The 27,879-nt window shown below is 43.7% G+C and overlaps 1 protein-coding gene across 4 annotated transcripts; it reads right to left on the bottom strand.

Moving 5' to 3' along the window:
* Positions 1 to 392: 392 nt before the first annotated feature.
* acaca (acetyl-CoA carboxylase alpha) lies at positions 393 to 27,826 on the bottom strand. Of its 4 annotated transcripts, none has more exons than XM_079234447.1 (52): positions 27,694 to 27,826; positions 27,303 to 27,441; positions 27,014 to 27,123; positions 26,838 to 26,919; positions 26,638 to 26,736; positions 26,423 to 26,529; positions 26,200 to 26,310; positions 25,798 to 26,007; positions 25,504 to 25,674; positions 24,748 to 24,909; positions 24,442 to 24,605; positions 24,158 to 24,308; positions 23,823 to 23,926; positions 23,498 to 23,725; positions 23,113 to 23,263; positions 22,846 to 22,980; positions 22,098 to 22,244; positions 21,820 to 22,008; positions 20,950 to 21,050; positions 20,611 to 20,699; positions 20,253 to 20,377; positions 20,046 to 20,159; positions 19,554 to 19,667; positions 19,384 to 19,473; positions 19,173 to 19,291; positions 17,856 to 17,879; positions 16,648 to 16,848; positions 16,448 to 16,550; positions 16,253 to 16,360; positions 16,098 to 16,154; positions 15,779 to 15,823; positions 14,442 to 14,483; positions 13,616 to 13,831; positions 13,328 to 13,483; positions 13,005 to 13,229; positions 12,126 to 12,281; positions 11,888 to 12,034; positions 11,078 to 11,347; positions 10,702 to 10,799; positions 10,386 to 10,506; positions 10,114 to 10,224; positions 8,153 to 8,296; positions 7,914 to 8,034; positions 6,629 to 6,725; positions 6,370 to 6,466; positions 6,137 to 6,272; positions 5,883 to 6,060; positions 5,688 to 5,800; positions 4,845 to 4,999; positions 3,899 to 4,069; positions 2,214 to 2,350; positions 393 to 2,066 (listed from the first exon to the last, which is right to left on the bottom strand). In XM_079234447.1, exons 1-52 carry the CDS (start codon positions 27,817 to 27,819, stop codon positions 1,940 to 1,942), a joined length of 6,894 nt encoding a protein of 2,297 aa, XP_079090573.1. In that variant the 5' UTR covers positions 27,820 to 27,826; the 3' UTR covers positions 393 to 1,939. The 4 variants fall into 4 exon arrangements, with proteins under 4 accessions (XP_079090573.1, XP_079090574.1, XP_079090575.1 ...); XM_079234448.1 differs by having other exon boundaries at positions 16,648 to 16,791; XM_079234449.1 differs by having other exon boundaries at positions 13,026 to 13,229; positions 16,648 to 16,791.
* Between the last annotated feature and the right edge of the window lie 53 nt (positions 27,827 to 27,879).

Here is a 27,879-nt window from a genome sequence, read left to right as displayed (position 1 = left end):
ATGAAATGAAAGAACGAGACAAAATAAAAAAAAAGGAGGAAGGATGAAATAGATCCCTCAATGTTTGTTTGATCTGCTTCATCCTCCTTAATACTGTTGAAGTTTAAAAGGCAGGGAGGAAATGGCACTTTAATCATCTGTGGATTGAGGAATGGGAAGACTATCATTTTCGAGTAATCAGAAAATGTCTCTCCAGAGTAATAGACTTTGTTCTGACTGCTGAAATTAATGAGGCTTCCAGTGATGTGATTATCTGTCCTGAGGATCATCAATATACAAAAATAATTGACAAATTAAATTACTGAAAATTCCTAAAAACTTGAGTTTTGTTAAAACTGCCTGACTTAAAAATAATAATAAAATGAAACAGAAATAGTCACTTCAAACTGAGTTGAGTAAGTTTTATTAAATTTGCAGACACAGTTAGAGCTCATCACTGTCAATTGTTCTCCATCCTTGAATAGGAACCAACCAGATACTTATAAAGCAACTGGGCACATGTCTATACAGTCACATAAAAAGGCACAGCACTGACCACAGAGCCATTTCACATTGCTGACATTGCATTTTTTTGCAGAGTGTATGACACGCTGATCTATAGGATAGAAATCAACATCATGGCGCCGTTTTTCGACTAGTACGTACTCTATCATCATCATCATCACAGTTGGCACCATTTGCCTGTCTATTGGTAACAAACTCAAGTAGAGTATTATGCGATTCAAACATGTTTTTTCCAAAAATTAATATTAAAAACAAGCAACATTTCATATACATAAGGTACAAACTTTAAATAGAACAGTTAGTGTGGATTACAGTGAAAATTAGACACCACGTTTTATGTAACATGTAAATCCAGTAAACAGGAGCCTTTGTTCTTTCACAGACGTGTAATGTTTGAGCCAATTAGCGGAAATTCAAAAATGATTCTTTAGTTAAAAAAAAAAAAAGTTTTAGGAGCAACCACTAGTTGCCAAAAAATAAAACATAATCCCAAGGGTGAACAGACTATTTTTTCTAAAGAAGAACGCTAGTATCCACTCTGTCATAGTTATTATTAATGCTCATTTGAGCGATTATCATCTCGGTGTTTATTACGTTTTGTAACACTTTGTGCGTGTATGTGTATGTGTGTGTATGCGAGACGCACCAGTTAAAACTGCAGCTTTGATTCTGGGTGCAAATGTGTGAGGGAGCAGTAAGCAGTGAAGTGCGTCTCGAGCAGCATGCATGTACTGTGCGAACAGAAGGGACAGCTGTGGTTTTGTTGTGAGGCGAGCAGCCCGTCGCTCGCTGCAGGGTAACTGTGAAGCGGTCGGGGTCTAAAAGGGACCTTGTCCCCGCTCCCTGCTGGGCTCTCCTGTCCAACTCTGTTGTAGTGTTCCCCGTCTTTGTTCAGTAACTAAGTGCTCCCTACTTAGGAGTGTAAAACCCCCTTTCGCGCTGATGCCCCCAGCAATGTGTTGTCATTGTTGACTTGGTCATCAAAACACTTGCGAATCTTAACAAGTATATGTCACAAACCATGGTGCATTTTTTTTTTTTTTACATGACAAAACATTCTAAATGCATTGTTGTTTCATGGAAGCATCCACATCCACTTGGGCCAACTGTGTAAACCCCAAACATATTATTACATATTGGTCAATAGATATTTCTTGCGCCATATTTTCCCCAATTGCACATAATGCAAATTACACATCTGGCGCGCATAAGACATTTCACAAAAGGTCATAATTGATGTCAAGTCATCTGAACTCTTGCTTAGTGAGAATCATAGCCAACGCTTCATCAGTAACCTGGCAGCTGCCAAGGCCCATCATGTTGGCTCCTCCAGCCCGGGTCTCAGTCAGGAGCAGGTCTGGCTGAGCCGGGCTCTGTTTGGCTGCGACCTGAGCTGAGCTTCAGCCAGGTGGGGGGAAGAGAGGCCGAGCTCCCACTAGGAGGAGGCCGACGTCTCCATCGTGGACAGGATGCGCACCACCTCGGCTCTCTGTGTGGGCGATATGTGCTGGGTCATGTGCACGATAGAATCCATGGCAATCTCTGGATTGGCTTGAACGAGGCTGAAAAAAGGAGAAACCAAAAAGGAAGACATCATAATCATGCAAGGAAGGCTGGATTTCACGCGTTGGATTTTACGGAGGGGGGGGGGGGCGATGACCGCATTCACGCTTCACCACATTTAAACCCACACGGTTCAGTATTATCACCTGCGTATCTGCTTGAGGATGTGATCTCGGCGGATGTACTTGATGTTCTCGTCGACGACGGACCTCGCGCCCTCTTCATCAGCTATTTGCTTCTCCAGCCATGCCACCACCTCTATATTGTCATCCCACAGATAGGCCTGTAGAACGCGGGAGGCGGGTGTTACAGGAGAGAAGATGAATAATTGCAAGCAAGATTCAAAAGGAAGTCAATTTGGTCTAGACATCACATAATTGGGAATTAAAAAGGAAACAATTGAAACTTAAAGACCGGATGAATGGAATAAAAACATAGAAAATACCATGAATCGGCAAATAAATATCAACAACAACAAAAGGAGATGGACAGGCGCAAAGTGGGGGTCCCGATGTCGCGTTGACTGGACCCGATAGGAAAAATTAGTATTCATGAGTGCTGGCATCTCTGATCCCAAACAAAGCCAGGCTGGAGGGCTTAGCAAAGATTTGGGGGCTGAGGGGTTTAATGGGCTCTTGCCTTTTTTATGAACAGTCCTGCTTGAGGTCCGCAAGAACATTTAATGCCCTTATTAATCATTTTTAATCTGTTTGCTTTTAATTAAGAAACAGCGTGTTGCTCTCCTATCTGCACGTGCCAGGGCTGTGATTAATTGTGGCTTAAGACAGCCAGTCCTGATTGGGATAATATATTAGCTAACAAGAAGGCCACTTCTTTGGGAGATCTGAAACGCTGGACCGGCTCCTGTCGCCCCTGCGGCTGGACCTCGGAGCGCCGAGACCGGGCCGGAAAGGAACGCCGTTCATGTACCTCTGAGGGATGTTTATTTGCATTGACTGCAAGTTATCAGACCATCTGCATTTCAACACGATGATTTAACAGGAATGCCTACGACTTCTTTATCTGGTGCAGCTTGAAGGGAGGGAACGGGAGCTTCAGGATAAAAAGAATCAGCCTCTGTAATCATTCCCAGAGGGTAAGAGGGTGTTTACTTGAGCATCTACACACTTACCTGAATGGACAAATTGCAGCCAGTACTAAATGGCTAATTCTGAACTGGAGTTAAAGACTCTCTTTCAGTCATTTCCCAGAAGACTGGATATGATGACTTTGGATACGAGTAGATACCTAAACTGTATGGAATAAATTAGTAAAAATTACAAGTCTAAGCACATATGTTGCTCATGCTTCATCACAGGCTTCTGTTTTGGTGTGAAATAGATTTAACGCATGAGAGAGAAGGAAAAAAGCAATTTCCAGATGTGTGTGGTTTTGAGGCTGTGCATCTAGGGAATGATGAAACAGATAATGTAGTATTCTACACATGTTTTGTTTTTTTATCCACATCTCTCAACTCTCTCTTTGACTTAGATATTATAATGCAAGATGTTTAGAGTATGTACATGGTATTTTTTATCCTTTTATAAAACTAAAGAACCACAATGACCACTCAAATGAAGCTGTGCTGGCTAACTTTGATTGTCATAGTCATGTGTTAGACATATAGGTTTATAATCTGTGCAAGCTGAATAAGGCATCAATATGATCATCATTTATGTACGCTGTGAACTTTTTACCCCAGTTCAAAGTCTAGTTTACATACTATGCAAGTCTATGAGAAATTAATTACAGTTTTCCACATCTTCCACTTAAAGTCACTGAACAATGAGAGACTATAGAACAAAGCCTATAAAGAGGTGGTGGGTTTTACCTTGACGGTCCCCTCGGCCTCCACAAACCAGCGGCGCAGCATTGCCTGGATCTGGCCGTCGGTCAGCTCGTTGTTGGCCTCCTGGATCTTCTTCATCACCGTGTCCTCCAGCAGCAGGCGCCGCAGGCGCCAGTAGAAGAACTGACGGGACGTTTGCCAATCAAGGATATCCTGAGATAAGCCAAAAAAGAAATAATAACGTAAATGCAGCTACTGTTATTGGAAGCTACTGATGCCTACGTTTGGCAATTTATTCAATGTCAACATACAAGTCAGTGTATTTCATTCTTTGTGAATTTAAAAAGGGGGAGTATGAATAATTATCTGCCTGTCTCAACCAATCCTTTGGATGCAACAATGACATAGAACCCATTAAGGGAATTCAAGTTCATGAAAATTGTATGTGGGAGTCTTTTCATTTCATTTTGGCCGTGCAAGTGAAACACTGTTAATTAGGTAAATGTATGTTACAGAAATGTGTCATTCTGTAAATTAAGAGTTCATCACAGTGGACCGACTGAGGATGTTTAGAACCTACGATCACGGATTTCTCTGCAGATGTACCAGAGTTGAACATGCAGGCTGCTACAGTTGGTAAGTCTTTCCAGTCCATACTGTGTGCACAAAATGCACTGCTCACATGGCCAGGGGGGTCTTTCACAGATGGATGGCAGTCAAAGTGAGTGTGTGTGTTTGTATGTGAAAGATGGGACTGGGAGGGCCCGGGATGAGATCGGGGCGCGCCTGAGGCTGCTCTGTGGTTTCTAAGGTGATTGACCAGGGTCATCACAAGATAATTACGAGGACGAGTCTCACAGCCAAGTGAGACCAAACATTATTCACCAGGCAGGTGCAGCAGCAGCTAGACTGATGCTCCCCTGTGGGCTTTTTCACACACACACCGCACACTCACAATGTCGCAGATACATGCCCGCAAGACGCTCACCGTTATGACGCCCTTCTCTTGCATGCGACCCGGCGTGTCGTGGAGGTCTGCAAACTGCACGGCCACCTGGTGGTAGATTGGCAGGAGAAACTCCTCACGCTCCTTCAGCTGGGTCTCCAGCTCTTTACGATCGGGGGGACTCAGCTCTGGCGTTCCTGTTGGGAAAAAAAAATACCGTTAAATACTGCTGTCAGGTGAATTGCCAAAAAACCGACTGCCATATGCCTGCAGGCTTTCATTACAAGCCGAGTTTATGGACATGGAATCACAGTTGATGCTAATAGGTACAGGAACTACTGTGTATGAGGGACAGAGTTTAGGTGTGAAAGCCAAGAATTCTACCCTCATATAGCCGTATAACTGGCCTTCCCTTATTATCCCATTACCATCAAATCAGGTTCTACATGAGCATGCAAAGGTGAATTAACTCGTACCAACAGCATTTTGTTTTAGAGCTTCCCCATAACCCCTGGCTGCTGTCACCAAAGACTGATTTCTGTCAATTCCAATCTGTAATCTCTCAAACTATCCGCAGCAACCCTCCATTCCACCAGTTCGCCCACAGCGCCAAGCCCCACACAGCACTGGCCCACAGTTGCTCTGAGCCCAGAGGAAAATCAATAGGCTGTGCAGGAGAGACAGGAGCGCTGGTGATTGATCTGAGCAGGCTGTGATTGACACGTCTCCCAAGGGAGTGCGGTGAAGATGATACAATCAACGCCAACTAAAGAACGACAGTGAAAGCACACATGCTCCCACCTGATATATTGCTCCTTTTATAAAATGAGGACAAGGCCGAGGGGGGCATAAGGGCTATAATTAGAATTGAAGTGGAGGACTCACCCAGTCTTTCAGCCAGGCTGGAGTAGATGGGATCCACTCTTCTCATGGTCTTTACCAGGTCCTTCTTCCTGAATTTGATCTCCACTGTGCCTTCAGGCTCCAAAACACCACCACTGGAGACAGGAAGGATTTAAGTGAGCAAAAGTGGTTTGATAAAGATGATACTAAATCTGCCCTTTTTCCAGTCCAACTCACCGGCTGTCCCTGTCAGCGTACATCTCCATGTGACGTGGGTTGATGGTAGGATCTATAACCACCCAGGATCCGCCCCTCAGCTCAGCATGGGGTGGGATATAAACCAGTACCGGCTGCTTGTACTCCCTCAGCCCGTCCACAATGTAGGCCCCGAACTTCAGCACCTGGTCGTACATATCTAAGAAAGGAGAATTTCATGAGACACTGAATGGGTTTAATCCCAGATTGACTTATTACAACGGAAGCAGCAGTACCTTTCATTCCTCCAGAAAAGCCCCTCCAGTTGGAAAACACCATAAGAGGTAGACCCTCTCGGTTCAGGTCCTTAATGGCCTGGGCTGTTTTGAAGGCAGAATCTGGGAACCACACCTGTCCGGCCTGCTGGATGATCTAAAAGATACAAAATCAGACAATCAGCATCAGTGGCTGTGTGTCTGTTAATGTCAATACTTGCCAGTTCACGTCTTAGTATGTGCCTTCCTCTTACCTTTGCATCGGAGTCCAAATTAGCTGGATCGGCTGGGATCGACAGCTCCACTGACCTGGTTTCCACGGCGACCACCCCAGTAGGTATCCCGCCCAGTCTGTGGAAAGAGAGAGAGAGAGAGAGAGAGAGAGAGAGAGAGAGAGAGAGAGACCATTCAGCACCGACGTTTACAAAATAACTCGACTGCTTTTGCAGGGTGAACGGATTCCTTCTTTTGGCAGTGTGTCATGGTGGTTTAGTGCTCTGTTGGGAGACTCACCTGGCTCTGCCTACCACCACACTCTGAGCCCATGGCTGCATGATCTCCATGAAGGAGCCCTGGTCAAAAAAGCCACTCTGCCAGGAACCCTTTGGAGCTGTATATACAGAGACAATGGAATGCAGAAAGGTAAATAAAAAAGGGTAGAAGAGGAAAGAACGTGGAGTTGATGATTGCAAATTGGAAATGCAACTGAATCAATCTTTTTCCATAGCGTTTTCAAAAACTCTGGCTTTATTCCTACTGCAGTCCGTGGTTGTGTATTTCTTTCCTCAGAGTCTAATCCTGGCAGCAAACCATGATGGATGACTGCAGGAGGAGGCTTATTCAGCTCTTTTTCTGCATGCACACCCTGAGAAACATGCCCAGTCTGTGAGGTTACCATTCAATTAAACCTCGCCTCTCATCACTACCAGAGACGTTGACTGGCCTCCCGCACGGTCCCCCAATCTCTTTTCTGTCCCGAGCTGTAATAACACTGATGTGGAACCTGCTCAGTCCTGACCCGCAGTGTAAAACATGCTGGATCACTGATGTTGCCTTTAGAAGCATGATTATAGGCTTCACTGTTTCTCTGTAAGTTTCTTAATAGTCTCTCTAGTAATGGATTATTTCAACCTTTAACCCAGGGGATATTAGGATGAAATGATAAATATTGTATATGAATAACATCCTTTACAAATAACACACAACAAATAGGAGTGTTGCTATTTACAACAGCTGATAAAGCATTTTGAATATAATGATTAGTCGAGAAAATGAGCAGAAGTGAAAGTACATAAATCATCATCGTAGTTACAACCAGGATGCCATGTAAGGCAACTCAGTGTTTGATGGAGCCATTTCTGGAGCAGTGAATGGCTGTAGGGCTGAATGTACAATATGAATGGGGCTGCAACTAGCAATTGTTTTCATTATGGATTAATTAATAATTCATGTTGAACATTTAATCTATAACATGTCAAACATTGTTGAAAAGTTTCAGAGACCTCGACTAGATCAGAATTGCTTCTTTTGTCCATGGTTTGTCCATGTTAAGATATTTAATTTCAAATTTTAAAATCCTAACGATGGAGGAGCTTGACAAGCAAATATTTTTGCAAAATTCACTCAGGTACATTTCAGAGGAATATGGATGACACCAAGTATGTTACCCTGTGCTAATAAAGATGATAAAAAACAAATACTTTAACATTTTAACGTACCCCCATTTACATCACAAAACAACCACTTGAAGAGTCTCTGCCAAAACAGTTTCCATTAAAATATTTCTCTGGACACTCACTCTGGCTGGGACGTCCTGCCAGCATCCAGCGAGGGTCATACGGAGTCTTTGTCGGCACAAAGTCCACCAGCCGATCCACGGGATCCTTGGCGTTGAGGATTGGCACTGGACTAGATTTACACTGAAGAAAGGAAGTTGTCTTTAATTCACGGTGACACAAACTACACAGCTCCAAACGTTTGGAAAAGTACATTTAGAACCATATGGGATGCAGCATGCGAGTCAAAACAACGGCTTACCATGGGCATGTAGGATAGCCACGCCAGAAGCGCAAAGACTCCCTCAAAGTCATCACAAACAGTAGTGTGGGTCACACCATTGTTGTGCATGATTTGAATGCCGCCAAGTTGGTTGTTCGATGTGTACACTTCTCTGCCCAGAACCTGTGGTGGGAAAAAAGACGAATGTGTGGATTTTACGTCATGGGGAAAAAAGAACAGACATTTCATTTGGGCTTTTTAGGTCCAAAGAAGAAGACTTTTTAGGGGGTACATCACACAGAGGCCATGTACAGATGCACTGCTCTTGAAACCTGCTTGGAGCACCGCTAATCTAATTTAGTGTGAATTCACACTTTACAAGGCCTCCTCTACCAGTTTTGATAGAGACTGTTGTTGTATCAGGGTGAGATTTGAGATGGAAGCCGACAAACTATTTACCTTCAAAACTGCCCTTCTGCCAACCTGAAGTCATAAAATCTCACTCCCAGCCCACCCTATTTTCATAAGCGGGCTAGAACAGGTGGCGGGTCCCTGACATGGTTCCATAAAAATCAGAGAGGAGCTCAATCCCTACCCTCAGCTCTCACCTTTTCAGCTATCATTTACTTTCTTTATTACCATTAATGGTTATGTATCTGGCTACAAATCTAGGGCACTCTCCTAAAGCTGTCAGGAAAGCCTGCGGCCCCGGGAAACATTGCAGTCACCTTGACATACACAAAACCCCTATGCCTCTGGCCATCGCCAGCTTCATTAGGATTCCACAGCAGAGGGAAGAGAACGGGGTATAGGAGGAGGAACGGAGAGAAGGATGACTGGGAGGAAGAGAATGAGGGGCAAACTGGATGTAAAAGCTCACTGGGGTATTTATGCTAGTAGTTACTCTCCACTCCCCATGAAAATATGAGAGCTTTGCAGCAGCTAATGGAATGATGATCTCTGGGTGGCAGCCTCCTGCTCTCAATTAAGTTTCAGTTAATAGCCAGAACACTGTAAGATAAACAGGGAGAGAAACCCTACTCTTTTTCTTGCTGGTGAAATCAGTGCTATTTTAAAATAAACACAACATATATTTTGGCAATACATCACCTGCGCATCGCTGACACTTGTCATTAAACATCACTATTGCTCTACTCCCACAAATAGGGGTAAACAGTGGGGCCATCTAAAAACAATTGAGCCACCAGCAAATAGGTATGCCATCATGGGGCCATTTGCATGATTTGTCATGTTGCAATCTGTCATCTAATTTGAAATGGAGTCATCTTAATTCCCTGACAAGGACAGAGAATGGAAAGCAAGACAAGAGGAGGTAGTGGAGCGTGAGGGCAAACAAACACAAACACACACACACACACACACACACACACACACACACACACACACACACACTAATCAACTGCATGCAGAAAACAATCTGCATCAGCAAAACTTTTCCTTTTGATTAAAAACAAATGATATGGGTGTCCTGCACCGCAGCCTCCGGCATGTCACTCTATTTCTATGCAAATACAACTTCATGGTTCACTTTCAATTATTCCACTATGAGTGGCAGGCAGGCCTGTGGCTGGGATCGGAGAGGGAATCCTAGTCGGACAGAACGAGGCAGGAGGAGGCCTGATCGCCGAGTTGGAACAGCGCCAAAGCATACTTTTCTGATTTATTTTCTTTGATAGATAAACAAACATTAACCCTGCCATTAAATATTATAGAATCCGCAGTTTCTAGTATAATATTATTTAAAAAATCCCAACAACACACATGTACACAGCTCGCTTCCAGATCGGTTTTCTCTTCTTCCCATATTAGCTGAAAAACTTCATAGACAATTGAGAATTTTACAGTGAACTACTCAATAGAAAATGTAGTGCACACAATAGCATCATGTTTTCAATTTAACACTTGGAGAGGAGGGGAAAAAAAAAAAAAAGCCTTTTGTGTTGTACTGACATATGCATTTAGATAGTAGATAGTGTTACCTTGTTGAGTGCTGCCGCTCCAGTAAGGATAATGTGAGAGTTGTCCACTTGGATGGTTCTCTGTCCCAGCCTCACCAGATAGGCCCCAATCCCAATGGCTCTGCATGTGACCTATAGGTCAAGACAATCACGTTACGGCTTGCAAGCTAATCAACTCTAGAGCAAGTCTCCGGTCTCGAAAGATCACCCAAAATTGTACAGCTCAATGCTAAGAATGAGGCGACATGTATGCATGTGTTTGTTGTACACAAGTGCGCCCACTTCAGTCTCACCAGGTTCATGGTGATGATCTCGTCGTAAGCCAGAGAGGATTCTCCAGCAATCATTCCTGACCCTTTCAGATTCTCCACACCCAGCCCTTCATCTTTTCCAATGATGTCCGTGATCTTGTACCTGCATGGCAACACATATATTCACTCAAAGCCAGAGGTGACCCTCCAGTAGCTCTTCCTTCGGTTGCCTCTGTTGTTTAGTCTCAAAGGCTTTAAACCGGCAAGACGTGAACACTTGACTTACACTACGGATTCTTGAATATTCATTTCCACACTAACAAAATGATGTACTAATGCGTAATTAAAAAAGCTGTACCTGGATTCTCCCTCATCCTCCACATGGTCACAATGCACAGAGTTCAGGGCTGAAACTTTCTTGTAATCCTGAGGTGTGAGGTAGAGATACTTGAATCCCTGCAAAGGTAAAGAGTAATGACTGCTTAGTTATGATGAACAAATGATACAGATGCAAAACATAAAAACATAAATCTTTTGAAAGAAAAGAAAAGGGATACTGTCGTATCAAATACCGTAGTAAAGAAATACATGCGGTATATACACAAATAAATAAACACAGTCAGCAGGTGATTCTCTGAAGTAATGGTATCTTATTATGATGAAAGTACAATTGGGGAATACTAGTCAAATTAAAAAAGAAGCCCACACATGCACTGTTATGTTTGCTGGCTGACCTTATAAGGATCAGCTGTATCCTGCCATGCCACATGGAACATGTGTCTGATTTCCTCTGCCAGCCCGATGCGAGCGCCACTGTTGGCTGCAATGTAGATCCGCGGGATGCCGCTCTCCCGTGCCATCTCTGAAGCCCGCAGGAACAATATGTCCTCCTGGGGCCCAAATGAGCCTATCTTGTGTGTGATGTCGTTACTTATGACGATGATCTCACGTCCCGCTGGATATTCTGGCGTGCGCAGGGTCATCCTCCACGCCACCATGCCAATCTATGCAGACAGAACAGAGGCACTGTAAGAGTAGAGATCTATAAATAGTGCATCATAAGGATACAGTAAATATATTTAAAAAATAAATCTTCAATTAAATGAAATGTATTTGATGCATTTTATCCTTGGCATAAGGCAAGGCAAGGATAGTTTATTTGTATAGCACATTTCAACAACAAGGCGATTCAAAGTGCTTCCATAAAATCATTAAAAGCATCAACACATAATGCAGAAAAAAACAAGACTTAAAACCGTTAAAAAAACATTAAAACAGTCAAAAAGCTAAATAAAAAATTTTAATTGAATAAAAGTTGCAGTAAAGAGAATAACTATACATATGTGTTTAGTCTTTAATGCATTGAGCATTGTCATACAACAATAAAGAATTTAGAAAGAACTCAGGAATACAGCCAAAGAAACAGAGACATCTACAGAGTGAAAGGGAAATTACACATTTTGAAAAGGGTGGTGGATAGACAAATAAAAAAGGTATTATTTTGTTTAACGTCTGTATTCGTGCATCAAACTAAGAAGACTGACCTCGTTGCCCCCAGGCAGTCTGTTCATTTGCACCATCAGACCTTGATCGTCGAGAACCAGCTCTGTGAAGGTGAGCAGCTCGGAGGGAAGCGGGCATTTGGGCAAGTGGGCGAAGGTCTGGAACGAGTGCCACAGCTTTTTCAGAGCCTGGGACAAGAAATTAAATAGTCAGAATAAAGTTAATCCGCCAACATCATTTATCCAATCAGTATTTCTAGGCATTATTTTTGGATGGTACCTGTCTGAACATTTCTGGAAAGTCATAGACATAAGTGGTGCCCAGAGACTGAGCCTGGAAGCGCTTAGACTGCAGCAAGTCCTTGGTCACATAGGGGGTGTTGATGAGCATGCCATGCAGCGGCCCTTGCTTGTCTCCATATGCTTGAAACATGATCTGGACAAAGAGGTACAGAGAGTCACTTTAAATATATGCTGACCTCGCCAAAATATCACAATTATGAGAATGATGATGAGCATCTGTCTTACCCACTGCTGCAGCATTAAGCAATACAAAGTATATGATGCAACAATTGTATACACTATGAACACATTCATCATCATACATGATCAGGGCCATCAGACAGACAGGATCATTCACTTATTGGTGCAGGTATGTTTGATGCAGGCAATTCCACTTCCACGTTTTTGCTGAATTAGGCCAACAAAAACCTTGAAAAAGCTCAGCAGCAAGTTTTTGTTTGCCAAAAATCATTCCACTCCACAATAACGGCCGCTTTATCTTGCAACTAGACTTTTCTTTGATCTACTGTGTTTAGAATTTTTAAATAGAAACCAAACTCAACAACTCTCACATTCACTATCATGGATGGTTGATGAACAGATGTATGAATGGCTGGATGAAGTCTAACTTACCTGATCAGCTGAGAGTTAAAAGGATATTGCTGAAATAATTGTCCACCGGGCTAAGGGCATGACACGCTATATCTTTACTCCAACTCAAAAATCTTAAAGCCGGAATTTATAGATTCTACTGGATGAAAAACAAAACAACCCCCATCTTTGACTTTACGAGAGAAGCTGGTAAATTGCATTCTGGGAGCTGAAACCCTAAACCAGGGACTGGACAATAAGCAGATGAGATGTGTGAGTGCCCCACCTGTCGGTCTTTGGGCCCCACCTGTCCCGTTCGGGAATCAGTGACCTCCTTATACAGGCTGATGTCCAGGTAATAGCCTGATTCATTGGTGAGGAAGAGGCGGATGGGGATTTGCTTTCCTGTTGGTGTCAGGCGGATGTTAATTTTCAGTTCGGCCTGCAGGACACGCAGCTTCCACAGACGGCTGCCGTAACGCATCACCATGGAGCGCACGGACTCCTCAATCTGAAGTTCATAGAGAGCAATCTCATTAATAACACTGTGAGCTGTGGTATGACGGCGTCTGAGAGATGTGTGCGTGCGTGTGAGATTGTTTCGCAAACCTTAGATGGGTCCATGATGACTGTTGGGACAAAATTGAGGAAGATATGGTTGCAGTCAGTTCGTACAGTCGTGTTGTTGAACGCCACCTCCAGCTCATCCATGGCCTCCAGCAGCAGACGCTCTGCCTCATTGTGAAGGTATTCGAAAGAGGCCTCCTGGCAAAGGAACAGAAGAAAGAAACTGTCAACAGGTGCAGGTATGACTAAATACTTTTTTTTTTTTTATAAATGGAGAATCCAAACCCTGTGCGAACCGTTTAAAAAAGAAAAAAGCCTGCTTAGTCTCACCTTTGTGACCAGATCGGAGTGGCGGATGATGGCGCGCACGAAGAACCGGTAGTCCGTAACCTCTGTGCCCGCCTCCACACGGGCAGCACCCAGGTACAAGTGCATCTTGTGGTTGGCACACGGGATGGCAGAGAGGGCAAAATTGCGCATGCGGTTGAGCTCCAACTGGAACGCTAGTGCCGGCTCCAAATGGCGGTAGATCCTGTCCTCCTCAAACTTTGGAGAAACGGAGACAATCACAAAACAACGACAACATTCGAAATAAACATGCTCAAAGACTTTCCTGAAGAAACTTTCTACTTTACAAGTTAGGCTTTCCTGCCATCATCTACTTCATTAACAGGAAATTGGCTATTTCAGGAGCACCGAGTTGATGTAAGAGTAAAAAGATGCCTGTGAGCCGAACACTGTATTAAGTAAATTAAATTATGGGCAATCTCGATCTCAGAAAGCTGCTAATGGGTGTCATTTCTCTTAAATGGGGGGGACATAATTAAAGAGTTCATTACTTTAATGAGTTTTGGTGGTGTCATTGTAGTGAAACTATCAGGGGTAACGGAGAGGAAGAGCCATCACTGACTGTGATAGAGTGAAATTCATCATTGCCAGGGGGGTCAAAAGTTGTTTTCTATAACCACAATACGGTTTTGAATGGTCTCTCAGCCAAAGGCAAGTCAATCAATCCATTTTATTTTAAACATTTATGGGTTAATTTGCAATGTCACAATAACCTGATTCAATTTTGACCTGAGCAAACACTGATTTGGCCATTCAGAAGATATTCAGATGATTTGACAAACGCTTTGTATTCTCTAAAAACACCCACCTTGTCTCTGGCACGGAATGTGAAAAACTTAGGGAATTCTCTCTGTGTGGAAGATAGTGAGACAGAGATAGAAAGGATACAAATAAATCAATTATGTCTCTTCAACAAAAAAACATGGTTGTAAGCACAGCAGTGTTAAGGACACTAAATCAGTTAGACATGGACGAACTATAAACCTAATCACAGCAGGGGACAATGAGCTAAGCCGGGCTCTGTATTATGCAGTGATGATCAGGGCCTTGTTGTACATGCAGCCATCTCACCACTTACTACGGCAATCAATACAATATTCCCATTTATCAGATGTCGTCTCCCACTCGCCAACACAATGCCAGAGCAATTGGGGACGCTCTCATCGGCTCACAGCCTACACAATAACAAGGGGACTGCAAAGGGAAACACACTGGAAACCGTCACAGCCATGATTTGACACTGATTACACATCATATTCACCTTCTGAGATACAGTGAACGGAGGAAAAAAAACAAAAACAAAAATAATTTAGGATGAGTATGCAGAATGGTGCCGACTACTGAAAACCTCCTTCGCGTAACAAGGGCCACATAATGATGGCGGCACGAGTTAGCGTGATTAGCTCTCATCAGAGACCGTTGTCCCATCAAAAGAAAAATCAAGGCCTATTGATTGAAAATGACAGCAGAGGCGAAGTGCATTCCTCGAATCTAATCTTGTTCTATATTCCAGTCATTATCATCCAAATGCTAGTGCGTGTTGTGTTGATAAAGGGTAAATCCTGGAAAGATAAATGCGGTCCTGTGCACTACAGCACAATAGAGCGCATCACAAAACCGCTGTGATTGGGGGTTTAATTCCTACTTTGCTATTCATGCTAAAAAGGTGTGCTCACATAACTGCAAGGCACTTACAATTGACATTTCATGGTAACAACATCTCTGCAATGAGGCCGTGGTTTTTTTAAATGACGTCTTCAAACTGTTGCTCTAGAAAACCAACTGTGCCAAAAACAAAACATTTTATTGATTCAGGACAATGGTAGGTTGAGTTTCCTGTATTTGCACTTGTGCAACAGAGTTGAATAAGCTTCCTCTTGAAATCTGATAGGTGCAGAAACCCATGGCTTATAATGGAAAGATCAAGTGGTCACTGTTGAGATGAATCTGTCGGGATTTTTGTACACCGGCTTTTGATCTCATTAATCTTTCCTCTGCGGATTGTCTCCAATATTCTAAAACAGATGTGTTTCAACCGACTGTCTGGATATTTAATGTGAACATTGGGAGGTCATGTTTGACTAGTTTTCAACCATTGATGACAAGAGCCACTCTTCCACATTTCACTTGTCCTCCTCTACTTACATGAAACCTTTGGTCCACCTCACAGTTGACTTGCTTCCTGAAATCCTGTCATCATAAATGCAGCAAAAAGCAAGGCATGCAGAAAGAGACAAACAGGAAAATAAGCTTGATTTCAAATGCAAATTATTACCACACAATGTCGTTCCATACAAACAAAGTAATAAAGTATTATTAGTAATTACAAAAAGAAAGGATGCGGAACAGTTCGTTTGTAAAAATCTGGAGACATGCTGTTTGGAACTGCTGAATTGGTGACATGCAGGGCAGCACATTGTGGACACGTGTAGTTGACTCAGTAAGTATTAAACAGGGCCCTCACCTTCTGGGCCACAAGGAAAGTCAGCCTACGGATGCCGTGTTCAAACAGCTTAGATTTCTGAAATGGGGGGAGGGGCAAAAATGTCAGGATGATAATGAGCAATCCCAAAAAATGTACTGCTGAAATCAAGAAGCCTTGTTGTTGACTGCTCCCACCTTTGAGTGAGTAAACTCCCTGAATACGGCTGCCAGGCCGTCGTCATCAATGTCGCTGTCCGTCTTTATGGCCACATTCAGGATATGGATGGGTTCGTCCTGGATGCTCTGGATGACAAAGCAATTACACGTTTTACTCAAAGGTACAGAGTCACGCAGGTCAACGACTGGCCCGAGAGTCTCAGTTCTCGTCACCTTGATGTCCTCTTCCCCATAGAGGACAGGATTGCCTCCTTCTGGGAAGGTTGGACTTAGCGGAGGAGAGTCCGAGAAGCAACTCAGCACGTCGTTCACGTTCCTGCAGAGGAGAAGAAGGGGAGAAAGAAAAAAGGAATCATGCATTCAGTTAATCACACAGGAAACATCAAAGTTAAGAAACTAGAAAACAAACTGACCTGGTGAACTCCTGGAATGAGCGGAAAGCGACCATGGCTCCCATGCGCTGACAAGGCGGCGTGAAGGACGCGTCAAGCAGAACGTCGCTGACGCTGCCGACGTGCACCATGCCGTAGTGGTTCAGGTTGGAGGAGAACGACATCCTAGGGTATCGACAGAGAGCAATTACAATGGGAATCCACCACACCACGAGAATGACTCTGTGAAGACGTTCCCCATCCACCTTTAAAGAACCTCACAGCAGTTTTGATCCCACTGGTTTTTTTTACGGCAATTTTTGATGCTGGGGTATAATGAGATTATGCGTTAATCGTAGGGGACATTTTAGTAAAAAAGACTGAATGAGGTTCAGAATATAAAAAGCATGACACCATCGCATGTGACCGCAGATCACGTGTTGGTCCAAATAAAACAAAGTATTCCTCTCCGAGGAACAAGGAAACCACCAGAAAGACCCTTTATGTATCCACGTTTCATTTGGTTGGGTGTTAGTCTTTTAATTGCAAGAAGCCGTCCCAGAAGTTACTCCCACTGAAAGCATTCAAGAGGTTTTGTGTGTCAAACCTGTCCGCAGACTCCGAATCGGCGTCATTTTTCTCGTCCGATTTATCATCCTTAGATTTACTATCTTTAAGGTCCTGGAGTTTAGTTGCCTGTAATCTATTGTCCGCTGCTCTTGCAAAGTCCAGGACCGGAGCAGACATTCTCCTGGCAGGACAGTCACAGTCAACGGTTTCAGTTCAGGAGATTTGCACTGGCGTACAACATTTCCCCAACATGTAGTTATCTTATAAGATATTATAATTATCTTAACGCCACCTCACATCCCAAGTTATTCTAAATATCCACAATATTGAAGCACATACACGCAACTGTTTGCAATGTAACACTCACACACACACACACACACACATACATAGAAGAAATGTTTGACACAGAGGCTGAATGCCAAGGGCCATGCTGTTGTCAGTAAGATTTAGAAACATTGCGTTTCTCGATCAGACTAAATGATCAGACTAAATTCCAGTTGCTAAATCCGTTTTGTTTGGGGAACATTTAAAGCACCAAACAGTTGAATAACCAAACAATTTGTTGACTTCATCACCAGATGAATTAATTACGACATGAATGACTGCTTTGACCAAGCAGCTAGCTAGCCTACAGTGTACACTGTCAGTCTATGCAATGAAAAGAATGTTTACAATACCTGTTTAGAGTGGGGATGTTCCCTCTGCAATCAAACAACATTGATTACTAAGTGGTTAGTGGCAGGCATAAGGAGAGCAAGACAGTCAAGGTGTAGCAATGTGTGCGTGTCTGTGTCCTTTAACGTGATGTATGTATTTTGCCCTGATCAATGTGTAAATTAATTTAATTAATGGAAAAAGGGAGGATAAAGTAAATTGGTAGTGGCTCTCTTGCCGTAAACCCACATTTCACTTCCTTCTGACTGCTCCCTTGACAACATGCATTATGTCCTGATAAAGTCAGCGAATCATTTCACACTCTTGCTGGCTTTAGTTCACAGTGACGAGTCAAACGTCAAGGTTAGTTCAGACGAGTACAATCACAAGCATGCGATCAAATGTATGTGCGATGGCATTTTAAAAGCATTTGAAGAAAGAAAAAAAAAAAAAAAAACTGCATAATCAAGCTGAATCAAACATGAAAAAAATAGCACTGCGAGGCGATGAGCAAATACACCGGAACATACACACAGACGACACCACACAGGTAGGATGCAACAGAAATGCCACAGTACATCGTCTAGTATACATTTTTATGTATGGTTTCTCTGAGATTCCCAAGTTGTCGAGTTTTACTTGACATAAGAGCGCGGCAATGTTTTCCCAGGACTAAAAAGGAAAGGCAACTGGAAGGTTTGTTGCTCGTGGCTGACACACACTTCTGACAAACCAAGAAGAAATATTTTTCAGTTTAACAAAATACCTTCTTTTCCACACGAGAGGCATTTACATAGAGAACAACAATGAACAAGGGCAGGCTGCTGGGAAGCTGTGAAAGGAACCGCGGCACCATGGATGACGTAAACTCAAGCGCTTCACTGTTACGGTGATTTTAAAAGTAACTTATCCATCAATAGCATAAATATTCATCTAATAATAATAGGCTTTGGAGTGATATGTTTTGTGCAACCACAGCACACCTCCCCATATGCTACAAACACCTCAACAATTGTATAACACAGTGGCATGTGAGGCAAGAGGAGCTGCAAATCTAGAAGGAGCCACCGAATGATGCTGATAAGGAAGAAGGCAGTGAGTAGGATCAACAACAGATGCTGTCGCTAGGATATGTACTACATTAGCATCAAGTGATGGGTCATATATATATATACACACGCATACCAGTGCTGTCAAATTGCCAGCATCACTACCACTGATATAAATTTCAGTATCCATCTCCATCAATACGGTAATATTGATCCCTGTCCATAGTGCCGGTTAAGTGGGGAGCAGCGGGAAAGGTGATGCACAGCACATGAGGGTTGCGGGAGTGTTACCTGTTGGGGTGCGAGGTAGGAAGCATGAACTGGAACTCTACTATACACGTGTTGTCCCTCAGCTGGCGATGCTGGACGCTGTTGAGCTCATAGGCGATGTATGCTCTGCGGACGTACACCTGCGGTTATAGGGGACAAAGCCACAGAGGATATTAGTTTGACATGTGAATCGCCTGCATTTTAGGCAAATGAAGATCAGTGTTGCCCTCACCTCAAGGGCAGCCATCCTGACGACCTGATTACTGTGGTAGAAGAAGTTGGGCAGAACGTCAAAGATGGACGTTTCTGAAAGGATCAGTTTCTAGAAAAACACAAGGGAGAATGAGTCACCACAATACCATTTTCAGAGCATCTGATGAAGCCAGCTTCTTTGTCGCCTACCTGCAGGTTCTCGATGCAGAATTGGTGGCCATACATATCAATGGCAGAGAGGAAGATGGACTCCACCTGGTTGTGTCGTAGCTCATAAGAGGGGAGGTGGGAAGCAATCAACACCTGGATGGAACATATGAATGGAATACTGTATGTTAGTTTATGTATTATTAAATGATTAGCTATAGCACACCTTTCTCTTCACAGTTTCTGAAAATCTCTTCAGTTATCTTTGCACAGTTTCTGAGCATTACCAATTGTTTTATTCAAATGTACTATTGTTTTGTCTTTCACCAATAAAAAAAAAAAAGGAGTAGATAGTGACATCTGGTGGGGAGACGATCACAGGATCTCATGGATAAAACTATTTACCCTATCGGAACATGACAATTCTACATAAAGCAGCAGCTTCAGAATAAGTCATATTTATCTGGTTTTGACTTTAAGCAGGCACCATATCACAATACATTTGTCAACAAAAATGTGAAATTGACATCGGACCTGCCGGGCTCGCAGTGCCACCTTGGCGTTGGTCGTCTTGCTGAGCTGGGTGAGTTCAGTCAAGATGGCCATCAGCTCATCGGTCAGCGTGGGATCACGGCCACACAGCTGATCCTAGACACCAGAGAGGAGAACGTCACATAGCATCACTGGCTCGATATCTGGAAACTCTTTTTCAGTTCTGACTCAGCAAGGGCGAACACTTACAATCAGCATGGTAACCAGCAGGTTCTTCTTGGTGACTTGAGCATGGGAGAAGATGTAGTTGAGCACGTTTGCCATGTCGCCCTTGTTTTCCTCACGCAGCGCGAACACACACTTGTCATAGTGTCCTGTCAACAAGGCAACATGTAAGAGCTTTAGTAAATGCAGCACAGGGGAACTGCACAGTCACAGATACGAGGAGTTTATTGTGAAAGAGCTCCACCGAGTGGACAGAATGAGTAAGTGCCACTCTTTTGAGAAACTTGAAGGACAGCAAAGCTGAAACCACATTACTCTTGCATGAGGCAACCTGTCAAAATAGCAAACACTTTGAAACCTATAATTAAGTGCAGTCACTTACCATTCTGAAACTGGATCTCTACTTTCAGGTACTGTCTAAGCAAGTCCATCACCACGGCCTTCATGTGACCTCTGATGCCGCTGCGATACCTTTTCAAGACAAACACAACCACAAAGAACAATGTTGCATTGTATTTATCAGGGACAGAAGGTTTAGTGACCAGGAAAACAACTAATATACAGCAAATCAATCTCAATGTTACAAATTTAAATGAAGCTTCTAAACTTTTTTTCTGCCGGGAAGGTTGTTCCCAACCGGTTATGTTTAAGAAGCTGGCCTGTTGTGCAATCTGCCACTTTGGGTCACAGGCTGTACTGTGAAAATCAGTGTCGCACTCACTTCTGCACCAGCTGAACAATGCTTTGTGTGTTCATGAAGAAGACTTCTCTCTCAGACTTCTTGTTCAGAGTAGCAGCATGGCTGTCCAGGATGTTTGCAATCTGGAAAGATAAACAAGAAGAGAATTTAATCCCAGTGGCCCCGATGAACTCTCACTTAGTGGGATCCTAATTGGGTGAGATATTTCTTTCTATATACATTATTAGAGGTGTGTCAACACCTCCTACTCATGTTAGTGTACTGGTCTGTCTTTGCTCTTCATACACAATGCATGAATACATGAACGTGCACATACTATGTTGTCATTAATAACATCAAATCCAGTGGATTGTTTATATAAACCAGAAAATTGCAGGTAGACTTTTCTCATGAGACTGAATTATAAAAAGGATATTATAAACTCTGCCTGAACCCGAAGACAGGGGCAGTATGGCTTACAATTTTTGCAGATATGCGGTCACTCTTGTTTGTTTACTTTACAAAAAAACGACACACCATTTTTCAAGCCAGCTGGAAAATTTGAGTGCAACTGAACACCAGAGTAGAGAAATCCCACCGTCAAACTAACACCACGTTTAGACGCAATAAATCACTGGAAACCAAAACCACTCATTTATTATAACAGGTGTTTACTGCCGTTTTGTAGATGAATTAACGTGGCAGCATTAAAAATGTGCCATGTACTTAAACATAACTAATAACTGTTTGCTGTGGGGTTACCAGAGAAAGCTGTTATTATTAATAATAATAATGGCACAGAAGAAGAAAAAAAACAGTGAGGTGCTCAACAGGGGTTTTACTGCTATTGACAAGGCTCGCTTTAAGAAGAATCAGGGGGGCGTAGTTAATGTGTGTGGCCGGCTGGTTTACCTGCTGGCTGGGGAACTGGCAGAGCACGGAGGTGATGTTGCTGGCGTACTGAGCCATCTCCTTCTTGATGGACTTCTCCACAGCAGGGGGGATGCGGCCTGACACACTGGTCATGATGTCTTGAAGCTCCAACAGCGGCAGAGAGGGGTCGCGCATGTTTTTCATCAACCTCTCCACACAGTCTTTCAACTAGGACAGACACAAGGAGTACATTGTTTGAGAAACTGCTTAAGGTTTGGAAGCGCTGATGCTGGCGTATACCCAAGGTGTGTGTTTACCTTTCCACTGAAGAAAGGCTCAGGGAGACAGTAGCCGCTCATTATGTGAACAAGATGATCCAGCGTGTTGTGGAAGACTCTGTGTAGCTTCTCCCCTCTCAGAGCCACTGCCTGGATAATAGGGAGGGGCCCTGTGTGCAGCTCTGCCTACAAGACAAACCCAAATACTTATTGAACAATATTGTTGGGTAGAATATGCTGATGGTCCATCTTTATGTCATGGTGTAGTCGAGAAGAGCAAGTAGGGCATACTCTGAAATAAACAATATCCTCAATTTTTGTACAAGAAAGTAGTCAAAAATGTGGAGTTTACATTTGTTGATCTGCGCATTAAGTCTGCCTTCCGACGGTCTGGCTTGGCTCAGATGTTTGCAGAAGCCAGTGTCCTTGAGATAATTGAGCTTTCATCTTAGTTGGCAATATTTCCATTAACAAAATTGCCCACAACTAAATATCTAATACATACATGAGCGAACGAACACCCCCCACCAAAAGTACAGTTTTATTAAAGCCATCAATTCACACCGACTCATCTGACAAAGACCCCTCCCACGTTTTATTTGTTTTCTTCTGGTCTATTGTGCCGCAACGAAGCGCAATCTGCCAATACAGCTGTTTAAATCGCATAAATATCCAGCTGTATGCATGTTTTGAACTTACTAACTGTATCTACGCTGTATATATATATTACACATCATTGTGCAGGCCTATGAGAAATCCCAGCTGGCACACGTCAGACAAACCGTACCTGTTGCACTCGGCTGGGGTCGTCCAGTTGTAGCTTGGCAATGACACAGCCAGGATCCAGTGCTGCTCCAGCCCTCTTCACATAGTGAATACAACCAGACTCCAGAGCTGTTAGGGTCATCACCATCTTCATCACCTGGAATTTACAAGTGCAAAGTTTAAATCTATACACCTCAAACAAAACTACCGTGAACTGATTGCAGCTTTCTTGTGGCCAACACACACACACACACACACACACACACATATACAACTTGACATACTGTACCTCTATCTCAGCGTAGCACTGGCCAGAAAACACGTGCCCGCCATCCTCGACTTGGTACTGGATGAGCTTTCCTGCTGAAGGAGATCGCAGCAGCGAAGGATCATTCTCCCTTTCAAAAACACAAGTCTTGTTCCCAATCGTGATGCGATACCTTTGGGGGGGAGAAAAAGATACCTTGTCTTAGCACACACCAGAAGTCTTAAGTGCTTCAACTAATTTCTGTAAAGTTGTTAACTGAATGGAGATATTTCCAGGCCAATAACACACAATCAGGCAAGTAAACACATGGCATTGCATTATCTTTTCATTCAATTTCATTCTCCCATGTGGTACAGCTCATTTTGGAATGATTACTTCATTCTGAAGTGTTGTTTCCCCTTTTTACCTGTCCACCTCCTCCTTCATGTAGGTAGTGTAGCTGCTTCCATCATAAGACAGCAAAAGCCCTCCGTCACTGAGCCGATGGACGTCCACCTCAGCAGAGGAGTGGTTCATGATGACCACGTAGGAGTTGGGAGACTGGCGGGTCACTGTCAGGACGTACTTAGTACCTTCATAGATCAGCTCCACGTCCACAGTGTTGAGAAGCGTGTGTGCTGGCAGCACCTGGCCCCTGGTCAGAGAGTAGAGAGGATCTCAGTTTTTTTTTGTCTTTTCTTGATGAGTATTTACTACTTTAAATGGATTAATACGACGCGCCATATTTATACCTTTCCAGAGAATGCAGAAAGTTGGACACACTGTTCCTGAGATTGACGTCGGCCACATGAAGAGCCCCGCTCACAATTCCCAGCATGGTATCGGGACGCTCCGCCTGCATAGACATACACGTTACTACTTAGCCAGGAAAAAAAAGCTAAATTCAAACCGCATCGTTCCAGTAGGTTAAAGCACAAGTTTTACTATTACTTCAGGTTGCTATTATACTAATAGTATAATTATTATCTTCGATGTAATGTGGTTTCAGTACTGACATAATACGGGTCATTATGTCAAACACGTTGTTTATTGTTATAGTTTTCGCAGCTTGAATATCTCAACATACCTGCATCTTCTCTGAGATAAGCCTGTCCAGCCAGCCAGTGTCAATGGTGTTCTGCTGAAAGCTTTCAGTCTCCAGCAGCTTGATGAGGTATTCCACTGTGGTCCTGAAGTCTCCTCTGATGGACAACTCCTTCAGAGCCACCACCATGTTGCTAGAAGATTAGGAGACATAACCACATGTGTCAAAAACAAAAACCTCTGATTAAATAATTGCCTAAGAAAGTCCTAAATAGTTATTATCATTAACAATGAATAAATTCGGTCTTTTTGGGTGCGTGTACTCACGAGATGGCTTCTTCACGATTCTCTCCCCAAGAGAAACAGTGTCCAAACTGGGAGTCTGCAAACTCATGCAGCCCTCCAGCCGCTGCAACGCTGAAGTAGCCCCACACGTTCTTATTGCTGCGGAAATTCAGCTCTTGCACTGTGCCGGAGCTCGGCTTGAAACCCTGCAAACACACCACGTTTCATCTCAAACTGAACCAAAATAACAACTCATTTGACACAGAGACGGGTAAACAAGCTTGACGTAATAACGATGACCTTTATTCATGGTACAACAGGACTCGTATTATTTTGTGTGAGGCTCACCTCATCGGGGTTTTCACTGGTGATGCGTGCTGCGATGACATGGCCCCGCGGGGAGGGGGCTGTCGACAGGCCCTCGAAGTCAATGGGAGAGTCTCCCCACGGCTGGACCCCGTAAAGCATCCGGATGTCTTTGATCCGTTGAAGAGGTATACCCATAGCGATCTGACAGGAGATAGACGTATAGTACGACACTAGTTTATGCACTGGAACTGACATGGAAAGACCATTAAGGGACAGATTCATGGGCCCTGGACAAACAGGGTAAACAACACATTACAGCACATTTATGAGTTATGATTGTATTTGCTTTGCATGAACCACATGCGTATTTCCTGACACGCTTATCTGACAGTTTTTCCAAGACAACCAATAAAGACCATCTTTCTGACAGATAGTGAGCCCCTTATCCTTTGTGCCAGAGAGCACGTGTCACTCCCACAGCAACATCCAATCAGCTCGGCAACAAAGCTTTCCCGGCAACGCTGCCCTTCAGCTCGACTGCCACTGACCTATTTACACACAATCCTAAACACTGCTGAACAGACCATGTGACCCAGTGCTGCTGCAACCACTGGCTCTACCACACAGTGTTTCTGCATACTGCCTCCTTCTCTTGCAGTCCGTTTCCATGGAGACAGGGGGGCCCGTCGAGTGGCAAGCGGTGAAGCGTGCTAACTGTGTCTGCTCCGGGCGAGTCCCAGGCTCAGACTTACTGTATTCGATGTAAAGTGTGTTCTTGGTAACACTTGGACTGACCTGCAGCTGGGCAGCAGGCAAGTTGACGTCGGCCACCATCTCGGTGCAGGGGTGTTCCACCTGCAGACGAGGGTTGAGCTCCAGGAAGTAGAAGCTGCCATCCTGGCTGTAGAGGTACTCCACCGTACCTGCACTGACGTACCCCACCATCTTAGCCAGCTTCACTGCACACTGTGGAGAGAAAACAACTCCATTCATATTGAGGTTCAAACGCTTTCAATTAATCACTCGGCTGGTCTTAGATCTCCATTTATCAGCTATGTACGAGTACAAACAATGCAAGCTGAATTGTACCCTTTCCATATCCTCAAACACATCAGAGGTGGCGATGGTAGCAGGTGCCTCCTCTATAATTTTCTGGTGCCGTCGCTGCACGGAGCAGTCTCTCCCAAACAGGGAAATGGCATTGCCATATTGATCAGCCAGGATCTGGACCTCGAGGTGGCGGGCGTGTTTTGCTAGCTGCATGACGAAAATAGGTGATCCTGGGACTTCTGCCTGGACCTGGAGAACCAAAGAGAAAGCAAACCCTTGCAGTCAACAAGTTCACAAAAACCCAATTCTAAATTTCCGATACCACATTTTTCCCATTTGGATCTCTAATGGTACATTCAAACCCCATCGTATGATGCGTCACGCCTGCATAAGGTTTCAAATTAAATGCTGGATTTCGTCGAGTTTCGAGTTTCCACGTACCTGTCTGAAGAGATTCGGGAAATCGTCAGCACAGTTGACTTTACGGATGCCTTTGCCTCCGCCTCCCTCCGAGGCCTTCACCATGACGGGGTAGCCGACTTTCTCCGCAGCCTGTCAACGGAAACATACAGCTTTCTAGCACAAAAGCAAATATGCGCAGTATGCTTGAGCAAACGCAAAATTCTTTTGGCGTTACAAACTGTCACTGAAATGTCATGCTTACTTTCATGCCATCCTCCACATCCTGGATGCAGCCGAGCTCAAACACCTCAGTAGGAACATTGATGACTTTATTCTTTTTGTTGCTCTCTGTCCATTCCACTGTGAGGCCTGAGAACGACAGATGGATAACATATGTCAGTACACAAGTAAACACTTACTACATTAAGTTTTTTTAAAGCTAATCATAAACCAAAAGATACACAAACTGTGACATACCTGTGCCGCTCCAGGGAAGGGTTGGAATGCCAGCTGTCTGAGCCACGATGGACGAGGCAATCTTGTCTCCCAGAGCCCACATAGCCTTACTCGGGGGACCTGAGGATGGAGTTATCAATAAAGAAATAAAAAAAAGATTTAACACATAATGTGTTAGTTTAAGGGTCAAAGTGATAGACATTGTAAGAAGCGTCTCTTACCCATGAAAGCAATGCCATTCTTGTGAAGCAGCTCTGGGAGTTTGGGGTTCTCTGAGGCATGACCCCATCCAGCCCACACTGCCTGTAAAGACCAAGAGACACCAGGTGTTAGGTCAACGATACAAATATTAGTCGCTGTGGGGAAAACTACAGATATTATAAGTGTGTGGTCATACCTGAACAGGTATCCGTTTAGCAATGTCCAGAATGAGCTCAACATTGGCATAGTTGTTATTATTCGTCCCTCCTGGCACGGGCACGTAATGATCTGCCATTTTGATGTACTCTGTGAAAAGACACAACCACAGATTTCCCATGTCAACATTCGTCGCTGTGTACCAGTGCCGGGTCTTCTTAAATAGTACTTCTGCAGTGTATCCTTACACCTTAGCTTAGTCACTGGCACCGGAATAGTTTTTTTTTTTTTTTTTTACCGTGTTCATCGGCGTCATGCTAAAAGCTCACCTGCATTGGCCTTCAGGTCCTCTGGGGTCACCATTACAACAAAGCGGATTGCCCTTTCATTGCGAAACATCTCATAGGCCCAGCGCCGGATGGAGCGCATGCATTTGACTGCCGCAATTCCATTGTTGGCGATAAGTACCTGGAGAAGCAAAACAGTTGAGTTAGCGACTTTGATTTTCTCACATAGTTTGAAATACTTAATTAATAATGGCTGGTCTAATCTAGTCACAGATGCTGCTGTGCCTATGTGCACGATGACTTCCTATTCTACGTTTATACATTTCATGGCTGTGTGATCCAAACAGAATTTGTTTTGGAATTCTTGACTGGTCTGTTTTTATTTTTTTTTAAAATAGAGGTTGTACATGTTGTGCAAAAAAAAAATCCTCACCTTCTCGATAACCTTGTTGCCACAAAAGCGGGTGACAAATTCAGCAGGAGATGCCACGGTGAAATCCCTCTGGAGATCAATACGCCGGCGATCCCTGCCTTGCTTCACCAGATGCAGCCCTGACATGCTTGGCCTGTCAGGGTGAAGAACGCAACATCCATTCGTACCACCGCTAGTTTTGGAAGG

The sequence above is a fragment of the Taurulus bubalis genome (assembly GCF_910589615.1).
Source record: "Taurulus bubalis genome assembly, chromosome: 2".
Classification (NCBI taxonomy): Eukaryota; Metazoa; Chordata; class Actinopteri; order Perciformes; family Cottidae; genus Taurulus; species Taurulus bubalis.
This window is presented reverse-complemented; position numbering and strand designations above follow the sequence as displayed.